The following is a 15,467-nucleotide window of genomic DNA, read 5'->3' on the forward strand; positions in this document are numbered from 1 at the left end:
AATGCTTTACTATATACCATTAGATAGAGCGAGAAATTAGAAAAATTACAAATTTGGTTGCATCATTGTGACTATTTTATACAATTTATTATGTGTACTCAAGTTATGAGTAATGATTGAAATTGACTTGAGTACAATTACATACCTATCACCCCACTCTGAAACTAAAGCATAAGTAATTGAGTAAAATAGCTAAGATGGTGCAACCAGGCTCATTATTTTTCTTATTTTCTGCTCTATTTAATGATCCACAATGCGGTATTGCGAGCGTTGTATTCGAAAAGTTATTTGAATTGCAATCTGGATCTGTATATAATCGCGTATGTCTTTACATTTTGGTGTGGTGAGATGCTATTCTGGTAGTTTGATTGGCTAATCTGCTGCGGGGCTGCATCACGTGATCTAAAAACTGGCAACATAGCTGGAAATCAGAGATTTCAGGTCCCCTGACAGGGCTGACAAATCTGACAATATATTAGCTAATCACCGGTAGCAATAGTCATTTGACATGCGCATGGCCGACATTATGTTCACACCTCAACATGTCCGCCAACACCATGTCAATAAACCCATAATGTAGGTAGGTGTCAGATTGTTAGGTAACCCGAAATCTCTGATTTTCCTGTAATTACTTGCACTTCACGCGTTTTCACAATCAACTCTTATATATTTCATTAGTACTGCCACAATTTTTTTCGCCAATCAGATCCTTAGAATCGCCCCGCAGTTGGCGACTTTTTCCTTTGCCATTCTATCGCACAAGGTCTGCAAAAGGTGCAAATGGTATAGAAATGTCATGCAAAACGCGCTCTATCCAACGATACTAATTATCAAAATTTTTATCCAAAAGTGAAGCAATTCAATTGATTTTACAAAAAATTCATCGGACGTGCGCTGAGGTGTGGCTAGCCAATCAGAGGCCAGAGTCTATTTGTGGCCGTGAAAAGGTCTGACTATTTATCACGTGCGTATGCTACGGAGGATTGTGTCACCGGCAAGCCACGTCCACGGCCACGGCCACAGCCGTGGCTGTGGCCGTGGCCGTGGCTTTTTAAAAAAGTAATAGGCTTAAAAGAACCCCCCGTACGCGCTTGCGCGGACGGGTAGCGCAGCTAGTCTTAACACATTCAACCAGATCATTAGTAATTACATCAATATCACCTCAATTATTGCCTTAATAGTACATATCGGCTGTGTGACAATACCTTTTGGTCATATGGTCAATCTAACATTAATTTTTTGGTTTTTGGCACTAATGTATTAAATGTACCTATGTATTAACTCTAGCTATGTTGCAACATCTAGTAAACTGAATCCCGTCAATTTCGAATTCCTCCTCAACCCCCTCCTGCGCCGAGGCCACCTCGCCGCCGGTTCCCTTAGGCAGCACGGAAAGCCACCCGCGGTTTGCGGGCAGCGGGTCGTTAAGTATGCAGGCCTTAAATCTCGGGTCGCACGAGGGACTTAACCAAAATGCTATCTGAATTTGGTCGTTTATCTCCCCCTCGGGGAAATCTGGCTGTCCCTGCTCCCAATCTTTGAATTTTCGGCGGATGACTGCCACGTCCCATCTATTTAGGGTATCTAGCGACGTTGGGGCCATGTCTCCGCTGAAGGGGCCAGTAGACATTACGTACCCGTTATAATAGCTCCGTACGTCGTGGCGGTAAACCTCTTCTTCGTAGAGGGCGTCGAGCACCTTGCGAACGTTAGTTACGTCGTGGTGCCGCAGCCGGAATACACGCTCTTCTCTCTCATTTTCCGCTGCTTCTTCCTTGCCGGCGAGGAATTCGCGGAGCTTAGAGAAGAAATTTTTCGTCTCCTTTCCGTTGTCGGGTTTCGTAGCACCCCATAGCGTCAGGGCAAAGCTCGACCTATCTTCAAGGGACATGTCGTTGTCTTTGGGGCGACGGAACTGGGGTATCTTATCCATCACGGTAGGATCCAAGGGGCATAATGGGCTCATGTGCGACTTGGTTCGTAAGGCTATGGCCATCTGCATGGCGTATCTTAGGATGAAGAGCTCGCCGTTCCATATGGGGTGTGGGAGCAGCTCGCACAGGTCCCGTATTATCTCCGAGCTTTCTACCTCCCCCAAACACAAGCCCCAGGTGAAAAGATCGTGTGGCGTAGAATGAAATATGTGCACCATCGACCTCCAGAACTCGTGCCATGCGGGAGTCTTTACCATGTTGGCAAGGCCGGGGTGGTTGGTACGATCGCTCTCGTTCCAGTTCTGCTCGACCCAGGGCACATTCGTCTCTTCGCCAGGTATCATCGCCGACTCGAAATCCGCTTCCTGCACCAGGTCGCGGCTGGGAGGGACGGGGTAGATGCTACGGCTGCCGCGGGGAGCTTTCTTGGTAGAGGTTCGCTTCGTAGAGTTGGGTGCTTTGGAAGGGCCGGGTTGGGTTAGCGCTTCCTCATCCTCCAAGCCGCTCAGGTCTATGACTTCTGAAGCGTAATCGGAAAGCCTTGATTTCTTGACGCGTTCGCTCTTACGAATGGGCCATGCTTTTAGACGATTCGCGAGATCCTCTTTCGTGGGCCGTCCGCCCAAGTTTTTCCCATCCTTCGAGAAGTGTTTACCCGGATCTTTTCCCGACATGTCTGGTTATGAGGCGGGAGGGAAAGACAACGACGATCGAGGATGGTGCTAGTAGATGTAAATACCGAGATGCAGGTCAATGGTAGAGGCGCTAGATGAACGAAGGCGATATAGAGGGCCGCTGATAAATTGCAAGAAAGTGAATTGCAGAATTGCGGGATGTAGAGCTGTGAATTGTGGGATGTGAGAAATCAAATGAGACGAGGCAATAAGCCTGAACAGGTTGTTGCCTCGAGTCATTTCAGTACCTGGCAAGAGCGAGATGGACCCTTCCAAATTGAGGCAAATATGATATGTTAGGTAGGCGCGTATGCTATCGGTTAGTAATGCATACTTGTAGAATGCAGGAGGCAACAACCACCTAACCACATGCACGCATCGAATCAAATTTGGCGTCACAAATTTTCGATTAGGTTTGCACCGCCAATATACTGCTACTCTCACTTTCCACTCCTGTAAGTATCTCATCAACCCTCGATAAGGTTTGTACTGTTCATATACCACTACTCGCGCTTTCCACTCTTCAGATAGACACGGGTCTTCTATCATCATCTTCGCGTGAAGGCTCTATCACCTACAGCATTGACGATCAACTAAACCTCAAATCTTGTGCTTCCCACTCTTTAGATAGAAACAAACCCTCTATCACACACATCGTTCCCGATCAACCAAATTTCTGCAGCCATTAACCCACACCCTTGTACAACACTCAGATACTTCTATCTGTCCACATTGTCCTCTATCATTGCCTACCTTCCGGATTTGTTATTGGCGTAATCATCATCGTCACCTTTCCCCCCGTAGCCATGAACCTCATCCAGGATCTCCGAGTCACGAACCCTGTCGGTACGAAGCTAATGGTAGAGACCTTGTCAAAGCGGCAGGTGCACCTAGACACGGCCATTCTCCCCAACAGACTCTTCGCCGCGGATATGACCCCAGTGAAGCTGGAAGAGTTAGCTGAAATCAGATGCCCCGTGGTAGGAGTGTTGCTAACATTCATTCGATGCATGCTTCGCGGCTATTTCGGATATGAAGATGGCAAGCCCGAGTCGCCCCTAACGAAATGCGCATGGCATAACTTCGGGCATGACGTGGAGACCGACAAGCGCGTGGCCGGGGAATTTATCGCTCTGGTATATCCCGATTTGCTTGTGAAAACCTGGGTGGAAATAGAAACTATGACCTTCACCGAAGTGCTTTCCAGCTCACCTATCATTGAGACGTTCTTCGCCAGCCCAGATTTCCATCTCCTCAACCCCCAGTTCCGACAAGCGCCGCCGGGCGGCGCTCTCCGTCTAGCCAGGTTTAGTACTAACGAGTTAGTCACCAGTAGTAAAGTAGAGTGGAATGGGGAAGAAGACCTGGGAGAACTTCTTAGTAACAAAGCTGGAATGAAGTGCGAGCCGAGTGGAGGAAGACAACACTTGCTATTGGGATCCCCTATACTTATCCGAATAATCTACCGGCCTTGTTCCCAAGCAGGAATGCGGTCATTTGAATATCTACGCCGGGTAAGTATGTCTGGAGAGGTCATGACTGCAGACGGAATACAACAGCACGAACTCTCATACGGGCTTGTCAGCATTGTAGTCGATACGACAGGGCTATGCAAGATTGGGACGTACGACGCACGCTCCGGTCGTCGTAACAAACCTCACCTATCGCCAGACTGTGTCACGCCTCGCACGTGCCTGGAGGATGAATTTATCGCCCGTCCCTGGTCCACACACTTCTTACTATACTCGGCAATCGGCGATCGTAAACTGCCAACCGATCCACCCTCTGCGCACTCGGGGACTACTGCCAGCACGGCGCTCTCGCCTGCAGCACCTACCTCGGTGACACTCTCGGAAGCTCCCGCGCCGTCAACATCTCAGAATCAAGAGGCGTCGTCAAAATCAGCACGACGCCGCGATAAGGTGATCCAATCACCCGGAACCAAGAGACCAAGGATCGGCAAGGCGGTAGGCGCGGCCAGTTCGTCGTATAGTGTCCAGAAGCTCCTGGGCCCTCGAACGCCGAGTGGGGGTTCTGACGCGTATGACGCGCTCTGAGCAGGATATAAGCCGGGCCCGGGGGATGGGATGGGTAGGCAGTATAGTTGATAGCACGGTAGATAGCGCGATGGGTGGTATCGGGGACAAGTGGTTAAGCTGAATTTAGCATTGCAATCTAGCTTGATAACTACGACTAAACAGTCATGACCATGGATAGAGTAGTTCTTATTTACGTGAAGTTATTGGTGTATTACATGATATATCGCTTTCTTTGATATTGATCCTACCTTTCTCAAACTAGTACATACGGCCTTTAAGCATCTCAAGGAGGATCAAACTTCATTTCTCCTCATTTAGGTTGGTTGGCAGCAGACTTGAAATTGATCCCAGGGGATGAGATGGGATTCAATCTTATTCTAAGCGAAGCCGTCGGAGTTCCTGATGGTTAGCACGGCATTCAAGGGTTGGAAGGACTATGAATTCGGCTATTATATCCGTGTACCAACGTTACTCATCAATAGGAGGTGCGATAAGGTGTAGAGTGCCAGCTACACGTTACACAAGGAGGAACAACATTAGTCCATTAAGTTCAGTGGGGCTTTCCTTCTCCTCCCTGTGGCTTCCGAGTAAAGGCTACGATTTTCAGTTACATACCTATTGCACCGACCTGCCTATCCTAGGTCTTGTTCGCAAGATGGCGCCTCTTCGTATATAAATACGATATCGGTGTCTCACTTTGTTACCCCTTAAGGCGCTGACTTGCAGACCTCATTGGCTTATCTTCACATGTGGGTTGTTTGAATCTTGGGACTAACGTCTGGGACTAATTATGTCGTGTTATAACTCTTTTAGGCGGTTGTGTTTGTATTAAATGACCGGGACGCATTCTACCAAGTACTCGCCAACATTACATCGCAACGGGTCACTCTCATTTCACTCACAATTGTTGAAGTCAAACGATCAAAGGCCCTATTGATCTTAGGAGATTCTAATTCTAATTACTATTACCTAATAAAGCATCTCTCTAACTGAAGCCTATCGTACTAGATATGGCTGCCGAACCAAACGAGCCACTGCCCCTCATCTTAGACTTGTACGACGATGAAGATGTCGAAGATCGATTTTGCGCAGGTTTGTTGAGAGCTCTAGTTGATGGTTCCCAAACCCCATCCTGGGTCGCCACCGAGCTTGATACCTGGGTTGTACAGGAATCCTCGCGCAAGCTGCAGGTACTCCGGGAGCGACCGAGCTTCATAGAGACAGACGATGCCGGCCGCGTACTCCGTCGTAGCACACCAAATGCTAGCGGATATGTTGATCGTTTTTTTAAAATTTTCCCCAACCTGTGTTCTGTTTTCCCGCCATATCACGCGGGGCAGACCAGAGTCGTTCAGTTTCTTGAAGCCTTGATGGCCATGCCTGAGCACCAGGCCCCTGATTACTTTTTAGACGACGATGGGCTCAAGGATGTCCAGATGATGCCGCTGTGGTCAGACAAGGGTTACTCGACAGAGGAACTCCGCATCGGAGCAGATGGTTCGTGCTTACTCGACTATTCTACTGAACTTCACCGTTAACACATGGCATACAGCTATTAGATACCCAGGCTCCGGAATTGACACTCCAGGTAGCGAGGCAGAAGCCCGCTGGCGTAATTACCAGTCTGCTCTGGCGCGCATCGCCATTACAGGCTTTAGCGATTGCGGATTTAATAGCGCGCTGCGGGATATTATGCCCTACGGTAAAAAATGTCCCAGCTTCAACGTCCGCATAACTTCCAAGCCTGAACAAATTGGAGGTCATATTCAAGGCGCAGCGCAATGGATCATATGGCCTGATGAGTTACGCTACGTTTATGAGCAGTGTAAGAAGAGAGAGAGGGTAGATAAGGAGAACCCTCGAGACACATGGAGCATGCAAAATTGGAGAATATGGAAAGCGCAATTCGAACTTGCTGCTGGTGATGAGAGGGTTGATTCACGGGCTCGTGCGATGGCTACCACAGCCGTTGAAAAGATGAATGCAATCGAAGAGCAGGGTACATCCTAATAATCCTTAAAATAGCACCTGATGACTTGTAAAAGCGACTTAAAGCCCTCATAGTTGGCTAGAGGAGAGCTAGGCAAGAAATACGGTATATAGGTATAAACCAGATTTACTGCTTCGGCAAAAGTCTCGTTAAATCCTGTTAGCTGTACTAGTTCGTGGAGATAAAGCAATATAGGAATACCTACAATACGCTTCGAAGATATTAGGTTACTGTTAACGACTGTCTATGAACACATTCCCGCCCCTGAGCGATAAGCAAGTCCCTCTCCAATGAGGTCCGCAAGTAATCACTATTAATGCGAAACTATGATCATCCTACAATATTGTAGTGTAACACGATATAATAACTAGATTAAAAGGGGGTAAATGCATGAAACAATCCGCTATCCAGGTAAAGGGTGCCCTCGGTGGCACTTTTACCTGATCCAACAGTTCAGCTATCAACTTCCCCATATCTATCCATATACGTGGAGAGATTGTGTTTTTATCCGTTTTCGATAGGTAATAGCAAAATGCTTCTCGTGCAACCCTCCTAAGTCCTGTCCTCGCTGTGGCTGAAACCTACGGCTGGATTTATTTTCTAGTTTGGTATCATTTGGGCGGTCCTATAAATAAACCTACAGTGTCAGCCTCTTTCTAAATGAAGGAGTCGACAGGTAATGACCCAGTATTATTCGGTACAATATGGTCGAATCCATTGAAAATGAAGCCTCTCAATATATACAGCAGAATACAAAAGGGGCTCTTCATCCGTTCGAGGACTTGAATTCTGCTCTTTAACAGACCAAAACTCCGTTGACTTTTAACACCGACTCTACGAAGCCCTCTCTATTCACTAAAATGCATTTCTTCAAGGTCATCCTCGCCCTCGCACTTGCAGCCGTACCTATCACTGCTATACCCGTTGATGAAAACGGCATTGTCTCCGAGGGCCAATACCTTGAAGCCCGCACGGATACACATGTTACATGCAAACCCAAGCACAACCCAGCCAATAAGTCTTTCAAGGTTAGCATGAACTACGCGAGAGCCCAAGCCAAAGCCGCCGGCTTCCCTCCCACTGGTCACCATACCGGAAGTGGAGACCCGCACCGCTACGGCAACGGGGATAAGATCGAATGGGGCGTCAAAGGATGCAATAAGAAGAATGCTGAGTTATGGGAGTGTACGTAATTTATGGATTCCTCTATGAGTGATTCCCTTCCCATACAACCCCAGCCCCCCCACAGTTTACCCTAAGAAGCCTTTGCTAAAAGTTCCGTCGAATAGACCCTATCTATTGGGAGGGCATGGAAGAGAAGGGGAAGACAAAAGAGTGGAAAAAGGACCACAGCAGCAACGGCCAGACAAAGACCCCACTCCGCGTAGTTTATATTAAAGACAAAGGCACGCATGATGAGAGGGCCAAGGTTTGCGGCGTGATGACGCACTCCAAAATCGTTACAGTAGGCGATGGCTTCAGGGGAGAAAACTTCTTCCAGAAGTGCAAGTAGCCTACTGGATATCTAATTCTGTCATCATGATCGCCCTTGTGGCGTTGTATAATTAGGAGATGAAGATTTGGACTTGTATATGTCTTGGTTTTGCATTATATTTTGCTTGCAATATACAACCACTATGGTCATTCATGTATACATAAACCAAACTCTTAGGAGCTGTCATATGGTGATAGTCGTTACATACTTGGATTTGATCAATCACAATCAGAGTACTATCGTGGAGGAGCATTAGTTGCGAGTGACTATCTCGAGACGTATACCATTGAGTCTACAAGCAGAAGCAGCTGCAGTAACGTCTCCAGTCTTCAGTTGATAATGGGGTAAAAGCACGGTTTTCCGTACCTAGGTACCTGATACTAACTATACAATGACGAGATTCAACTTCCATTGAATTGAATATATCTGCGTCTCGGTGCGAGGGACTATCCAATCCCACAGCCCAGTCACGATAACGTGTAAGGCGGTATATGGCGAATTCGCTGCTGCCTGCCGTGTACCGTAACACTTTAGTCGGCGCTTCGTTATTAGTTACGTCGAGCAAGACCGCTCTTGGAATAAGGCGAGGTGGAGGAGCGAAAAGCGAAAGTGGCGATGAGCGATGATTTCTTCGTGGCGATCTAAGTCCTTGGAACAGCCACAGCTTTAAAGTAAAACCAAAGTCACGTAATGTAGATCGCATGACTTCAGGTGCCTTAGGTAAACACGGATCCTCCAGGGCAGGATAGAAGATAGGTACCTGGGAACTACGCCGAGCGTAATTCAGGAGCGCCCGAATTTTCCTATGCACGTACTGTATAAGATTACGATTAAAGAAGCGTCGGCGGAGCGGTTTCGGGGAGCAGTATTTAAAGGTTACTGTTTAGGAATTCAAGTTGAGGCGTGTTACTAGCTAAACTATAAATCAGAACTGTCACGAGGTGGAACGAAACATCATGGAAACAACTTCGTTGTTCCGCGAGGAACTCTAAACTAACTATGGGGGTCTTTCGTCTAACTATACATATTGAACATATCTTTTGTTCTAGATGTCTCATCTATAATCCTGACAAGAACTTTTCGTGGACTATCAACCCGAACGTAATCAGTTCGACGTAGCTGCTGAAGAGTGTATCAAGATAGACGATGCTATGCGTTCTCCCCCGTCTATTCCAGTTAGCCGTCTATATCCTTCTGGGCTCCGCGTCACATCCCCGTGTAGCTGGTGAGCATGCCACACCCTGCAAATTTTCGTAAGAGCCTGGAAAGCATCCTTGAGGAATGCCTCTTTAGGTTCCTCGTGTATGACGTCAAACGAGTTGCAGATTGACATCACAGACGGTTCCCGCTCTGCCCCACCCCTACCGTCGCCAAACATGACGGTTGCGGTTTCGTCCATCGAGCTCCAATCCCATGGATCCAGATCCGGAAACACTTCCCGAATTACCTCTTCCGTTTCGCTATCACGGGCGGCCATCGCGTTAATGATATGTAATATGAGTCGTGGGATAAGGGCTTCCGTATCGGACAATTGGTCATTAGCTCGCTCTTGGCAGTAACGGTGTTAGGGGCATCTTCTAGGAGCAGAATCAAGTTGCCGGCATCCTGGAGAATTTGCGGCAGGCCACTCATCAGAGTTGTGGTCACCCGCGGCACGGCCCACGGGTGCGGCATCTTGGAAGAAGACCTCCATTGGCCCCCCGAGTACTCAAAGAATCTGCAGTCCCGTAACGTGTCGCATAGGTCCGACACGGATTCTTTGCGGGTTGGCAGCTTCTTGCGGGGCTTTGCCACAGTGGCAGATGCGGGGCGCATCGCAACGTGGGTAGGTTGGCTAGGCTGTGTTCGGGGTAGAATAGCTGTGACTAGCCGCAGTTAGGTTAAGATGATATTAACCGGTTGGGAGTAAGTTAAAATGTATTTGGTTGAAGTTTGGGTAGAATATGTATGATTGATTGTAGTTGTGTTGAGTTGTTGTTAGGATATTGTTTAGTAGTTGGAGTTAGAGTAGAATATTATTGGTTATAGTTTGGTTGAGTGATTATGTTTAGTGATCGGAACTTGAGGCGCGACATCTGTAGAGTAGAGGTATAAAGTAAAAGTGTATGTAAAGAAGGTAATGAAAAGTGTAAGTTGTTGGTGTTGTAAGGTGTAATTGATGTTGATTGAGTAAAGTTCATAATTACTGGGCAAAGCCTAGTAATTTTCAGTATAGCTAGTAATTACGTAATACCACCACACACGGCCAAACACTCCCTCGTTGGGGATAACCCAGACCCAACGAAACAGGACCAAACGAGGTCATCGTAACTCATCCTAGCCCATCTCATATCCTCCCATGCTCAGTCGTCCTCAACTACACTCGATATACTCGATATACCCTTACAATCACTCAATCTCAAACATACAACAACAAAACCACACATAACCACACATACAACGTTTCCCAGTGGCTCCCAGCATAGTCAAACCTTCTTTAGCTCGCCTGTAACACAATACCAACACTCCGCCCAAACCTGGCGATGTACACGCATACGCTATCAGTCGTCAGTCAAGTGCAACGGCCCAGACACGGCTTCCGACAGGCCTATCCGGCAGCATAGGACAACGAAGTCGTAAATAAACGTAAATAACGAATAACGACGAGAACCGACGAGAGACGACGAGTATAGGTAGGTATTCGACAGACGTAGATAAGTTTTTGATGATACGTTATAGTAAGAGTTGAGGGAGGTATTGGGTGTGGCCTCGAATTTCATCAAAAGTCATCAAAAATCATCGTAAATCATCGTAAAAAAAGAGGGAATCAATCGTGCTAGGTCATATTGTTTCGTAATGCCGCGATGGGAAACCGCGCAGGTTCGAATCCTGCAGCTCTCACCAAATGTAAGGTGTAATTGATGTTGATTGAGTAAAGTTCATAATTACTGGGCAAAGCCCAGTAATTTTCAGTATAGCTAGTAATTACGTAATACCACCACAGTGTGTTGCTGTCTAAAATATATTCTTGTAAATTTGGCGGTGTAAAGGTGTAATGGTTGCCTTTGGCAGAATTAAAAATCAAGAGGGAAAGTGCGAAGAAAGGTATAAGAAAAAGCGCAAGGGAAAGTACAAGGCCAGTTACTGTAGGTATACTTTACCTAGGAGGTAGGTACGTGCAAATAATATGCCTACGTACTTAAGAGGCTGTTTGGGACCATAAGCGGTGCTTTGCTTATGGCTTGTGTTAACCCTGACACATAAGTTGGCTGAAATATATCTCGATTATAGGGCAATCTCCATTATAATTTAAACGAATTAACATTAACATAAGCCTTTTTTTGTTTGTGGTTTTATGTTTATAAATTTAATTTATTAACTTATATATTAAAGTTATTTTTAATTTTATTATCGTTATATATTTAAATTTATTAAATGCGTTATAACGTATTTATTAAATACGTTATATTTATAATATATATATTTATTAAAAATATTATTTTTAAAGTTTACCCATTAAATGTTTTATAATTATAAAGCATTTAATGGATAAAACTTTATAAACGAGTTAATAAACGTTTTTAAAAATGTTTTTAAATTTTAAAAAATTATTAACGAATTTTTTAAAGTTTATTAAATGTATAAAAAAATATTATAAAACTTTTTAATAATTAAATTTTAATAAAAATAAGTTAATTAATATTTTACAAACACATTATTAATATTTATGTTTATTTTTTATAAGTTTTTTTATGTTTATGTTTTTAAACATTTTTTAAAGTAATTACCATCGATAATAACCGTAACCCGTATTTATAAAATTATATTTAACATATAAAGTTTTACTTTTTTAACAGTAATTACAATTAATAAAGTTGCATTATTATGTAAGGTTTTATTTTTTTATTTTTTTAATATGTGTATTTAAAATACTTTTAATAATTATAATTTATAAAGTTATATTTATTATTTATATAAAGTTTTACATTTTTATTTTATTTGTAATAATTATAACTTATAAAAATACATTTAATAAAATTATAAAATTTTATTTTTTTATTTTTTTAATATTTTACCGTTTTAAAAAAAGTTTATTAAACGGTATATATTTAATTTAATATTTTAAACCATATATATACCGTTTAATATAATAAAAATTTAAATTTATTTACGTATTTTTAATTATACCATTTATTTAATTAAATAATATATATACGGTTTTTTTATTATACGTATTAATTTTTTAAAACGTATATAAATTTAAATTATATTTATACCGTTTAATTTAATAAACGGTATAAATACCGTTTAATTAAAATAAACCGTTTAAAAATTAAACCGTTTAAAAATTTAAACCGTATATATATATATAACGTAATATATATATATATAATAAATGTAATTAATTAAATTTAATTAAATAAATTAAATTAAATAAATTAAATTAAATAAACTAAATTAAATAAATTTAATTGATTTAATATGTGGCTTTATATGTGGTTTTATATGTGGTTTTGTTTAATATGTAGTATGTATGGTAAATGGGTAATATATATACATTTACTTTATTACATACATATTTATCTTAATGAACTTAAACCAATGACGCGAACTTCGTTATACCCCTCCCGCCACACCTTTTTTTAACCAATCACATCTTTAACCTACCCCCCCCCACGAATTTCGCATCTTTGGTTTAAGGCAATTTAAGCGATTTTTACCACAACAATCATTTAACATTAAAAACAATAATAACATTAACGCGTTTAAAATAAATCTTAATTAATTTAAAACATTTACTAACTTTATTATTAATAAATACATGCGTTTGCCCGACTTTTTAAGCGTTTAAATACACGCATTTTAAACGTTTCGAGCGTTCCGGGGTAATTAACCGCAATACCGGTCGCAACACCGGTCGTAACATTTTTTTTAGAAATATATTACGTTAAAGCTTATAACATTATAACGCAATACCGTATGGGCATGCAAAATAGCTAGAAGACTTAAACAATTAAATTAAAAACTTTAAGTTATAAAAATAAAAGGTATTTCAAACGTGGTTATAAATGCAAGCGCGTTAATGTAAATATTGGTACAGCATTTTTAATATTATTACGTATTTTTAAACGCCGAAGCCTGTAATATTATAACGCAATACCGTACGGATATAAAAAAAAGATAGAAAAATAAAAAAAGCAAAATACTAGCCTTAAGTCATAAAAATAAAAGCTATTTCGTACGTTATTATTAGATATTAAATCATCGTAAATATAAAGTTTAATTTTTAAAAAAACTTTTTTAGGTTTAACTAAACACATCAAACATATCTCAAACTAAAATTCGTCAAAACTTAAACCCATAACCCACAAATACAATAACACGGGCCAGGCGTTTTGTAGCGCCTGTGGCGCAATCGGGCGTAAGCCTGATTTCAACGAATTTTAGTTTAAATTTACTGAGATAAATACATATATACCACATTAAAAATACCATGTACATGCGCGCGTAACGTAATTGTTTATGTTTATTAGTTTATTTAAATGATTTTTGTAATTTAACCAATTAAAAATAATAAAATTTTATGATTTAACTTTTGTAATAATAATTGTAACATTTAAATAAAAATAAATATGTAATAAATAAAAAATAAAAATATAACATTATATAATTAATATAATATTATATTTTTTTTTTATTATATATATATATATATTATATAAACCGTTTAAAATTTTAAACCGTTTAAACTTTTAAACGGTTTAATTATAATAAACCGTATTTATACCGTATAAATACGGTTTATTATATAAACGGCTTGTTTTAATTTAACGGTTTTTTTTTAAAACGTTTAAAAATTTTTAAATTATTTAATTAAATTTAACGTTTAAAAATTATAAATTAAAACTTTTTTTTTTATAAATTAAAACGGTTTAATTTTTTAAACAATATATATACGGTATATATACCGTTTTTTATACCTTTTTATTAACGGTAAAATAATAATTATAATTTGTAAAAAACAATATTAAACAAGTAATATATACAGTATAATTACATAAAAAACGGGGTCGGTAAATATCGTATAAATATTACATATATTAAATTTATACTTTATTTTAAAGTTATTTTAAACCATTAATTTAAAGTTTAATTTAATAAAATAAATGTAAATTTTTATTTTACCGTAATAATATTAACGCATTTAAAATTTAATTATTATTTTATTAATATTATATATATATAAATATACATTTTATACACCGGTTTAAAATTTAATAAAATTTATTAAATTAATTATTAATTAATTAATAATTAAATAATAATCGATTAATAATCGATTATCGATTAATTAATAATTAATTAATTTATTTTATTTTTAAAATTTTTTTAAATATAACAAATTATATAAACCATGTTATATGTTAATTAAATTATTAATTAAATAATAAATATTACATGCCGTATATAAAACTATTTACATTATATATCGTATATATTTAAATATTTAAATATTTTATTATATATAATGTAATGTAATTATTAATTAATTTTTATTTTTTTATTATTTTATAAATAAAATGTTTTATATTTTATAATTAAATTAAATTAAATTAAATTAAATTTATAGGTAAAATAAAGTATTTGTACGGATTAAGTAATAAAAAAGAATAATGTAATAAATAAAAAAAAGAATAAAAAGGAAATAAAATATAAATATAAAACGAGGTTATTACGATGATTGTTGTTTTAATTGTTATAAAAATTACGAATTATATATGTAAATGTTATTTAAAAAAAATTGCTTTTTATATAAGGAATAATTATGTGGTAATATATAATTATTTTTATATAATAATATGTTTATATTAGTAATTTTTTTTTTTTTTTTTTTTTAATTTATTTTTTTTATATTATAATATAATTATTAATAAATATATAGTTAAATTTTTTATTAAATTTTTTATTTAATTAAATTTTATTAAATTTTTTTATTTAATTTAATTTTGTATTAAATTTTTTATTTAATTAAATTTTATTAAATTTTTTTATTTAATATAATTTTTTATTAAATTGGTTAAAATTAGTTAAAGTTAATTAAAAAAACGGTTAAAATAAAAGTTGTTTAATTAAAAATAAAATTATTTTTATATTGTAAATTATTTAGTTAAAAATAAAATTATTTTTAATTAAATTATTTGGTTAAAAATAAAGTTATTTATTAAATTATAAAGATTATTAGTTAAAATTAATTAAAGATAATTATATATTATAATAAATTTAATATAATTAATTAATTTTAATTTTATAATAAAAATTTTTAACGGTTTTAATTTTTTTATTTAATATATTATT

The 15,467-nt window shown here is 38.7% G+C and overlaps 4 protein-coding genes across 4 annotated transcripts; 3 read left to right on the top strand and 1 right to left on the bottom strand.

Moving 5' to 3' along the window:
* Positions 1-1,115: 1,115 nt before the first annotated feature.
* Positions 1,116-3,179, bottom strand: F4817DRAFT_355133 (uncharacterized protein). The gene has a single exon (XM_049305621.1). It carries the CDS (start codon positions 2,606-2,608, stop codon positions 1,271-1,273), a length of 1,338 nt encoding a protein of 445 aa, XP_049153412.1. The 5' UTR covers positions 2,609-3,179; the 3' UTR covers positions 1,116-1,270.
* A 235-nt stretch (positions 3,180-3,414) lies between these two features.
* F4817DRAFT_363813 (uncharacterized protein) lies at positions 3,415-4,766 on the top strand (the record flags this gene model as incomplete). The annotated part of the gene is made up of 1 exon (XM_049306682.1): positions 3,415-4,766. The coding sequence occupies one exon, from the start codon at positions 3,415-3,417 to the stop codon at positions 4,663-4,665; it is 1,251 nt and encodes a 416-aa protein (XP_049153413.1). The 3' UTR covers positions 4,666-4,766.
* A 774-nt stretch (positions 4,767-5,540) lies between these two features.
* Positions 5,541-6,901, top strand: F4817DRAFT_40791 (uncharacterized protein). The gene is made up of 2 exons (XM_049307423.1): positions 5,541-6,144; positions 6,200-6,901. The coding sequence occupies exons 1-2, from the start codon at positions 5,658-5,660 to the stop codon at positions 6,655-6,657; spliced, it is 945 nt and encodes a 314-aa protein (XP_049153414.1). The 5' UTR covers positions 5,541-5,657; the 3' UTR covers positions 6,658-6,901.
* Positions 6,902-7,497: 596 nt separating this feature from the next.
* Positions 7,498-8,207, top strand: F4817DRAFT_363815 (Ribonuclease/ribotoxin; the record flags this gene model as incomplete). Its single annotated transcript, XM_049306683.1, has 2 exons — positions 7,498-7,822; positions 7,927-8,207. The coding sequence occupies 2 exons, from the start codon at positions 7,498-7,500 to the stop codon at positions 8,148-8,150; spliced, it is 549 nt and encodes a 182-aa protein (XP_049153415.1). The 3' UTR covers positions 8,151-8,207.
* Positions 8,208-15,467: the final 7,260 nt, after the last annotated feature.

This window comes from Daldinia loculata (assembly GCF_022478755.1).
Source record: "Daldinia loculata strain CBS 113971 unplaced genomic scaffold F4817scaffold_128, whole genome shotgun sequence".
In the NCBI taxonomy this organism is placed as follows: Eukaryota; Fungi; Ascomycota; class Sordariomycetes; order Xylariales; family Hypoxylaceae; genus Daldinia; species Daldinia loculata.

Excerpts from the sequence above, each read along its gene's own strand:
- F4817DRAFT_355133 (XM_049305621.1), bottom strand. The coding sequence starts at position 2,608 with ATGTCGGGAAAAGATCCGGGTAAACACTTCTCGAAGGATGGGAAAAAC.
- F4817DRAFT_40791 (XM_049307423.1), top strand. The coding sequence starts at position 5,658 with ATGGCTGCCGAACCAAACGAGCCACTGCCCCTCATCTTAGACTTGTAC. Across the intron at positions 6,145-6,199 it reads ACTCCGCATCGGAGCAGATG|CTATTAGATACCCAGGCTCC; the intron begins GTTCGTGCTTAC and ends CATGGCATACAG.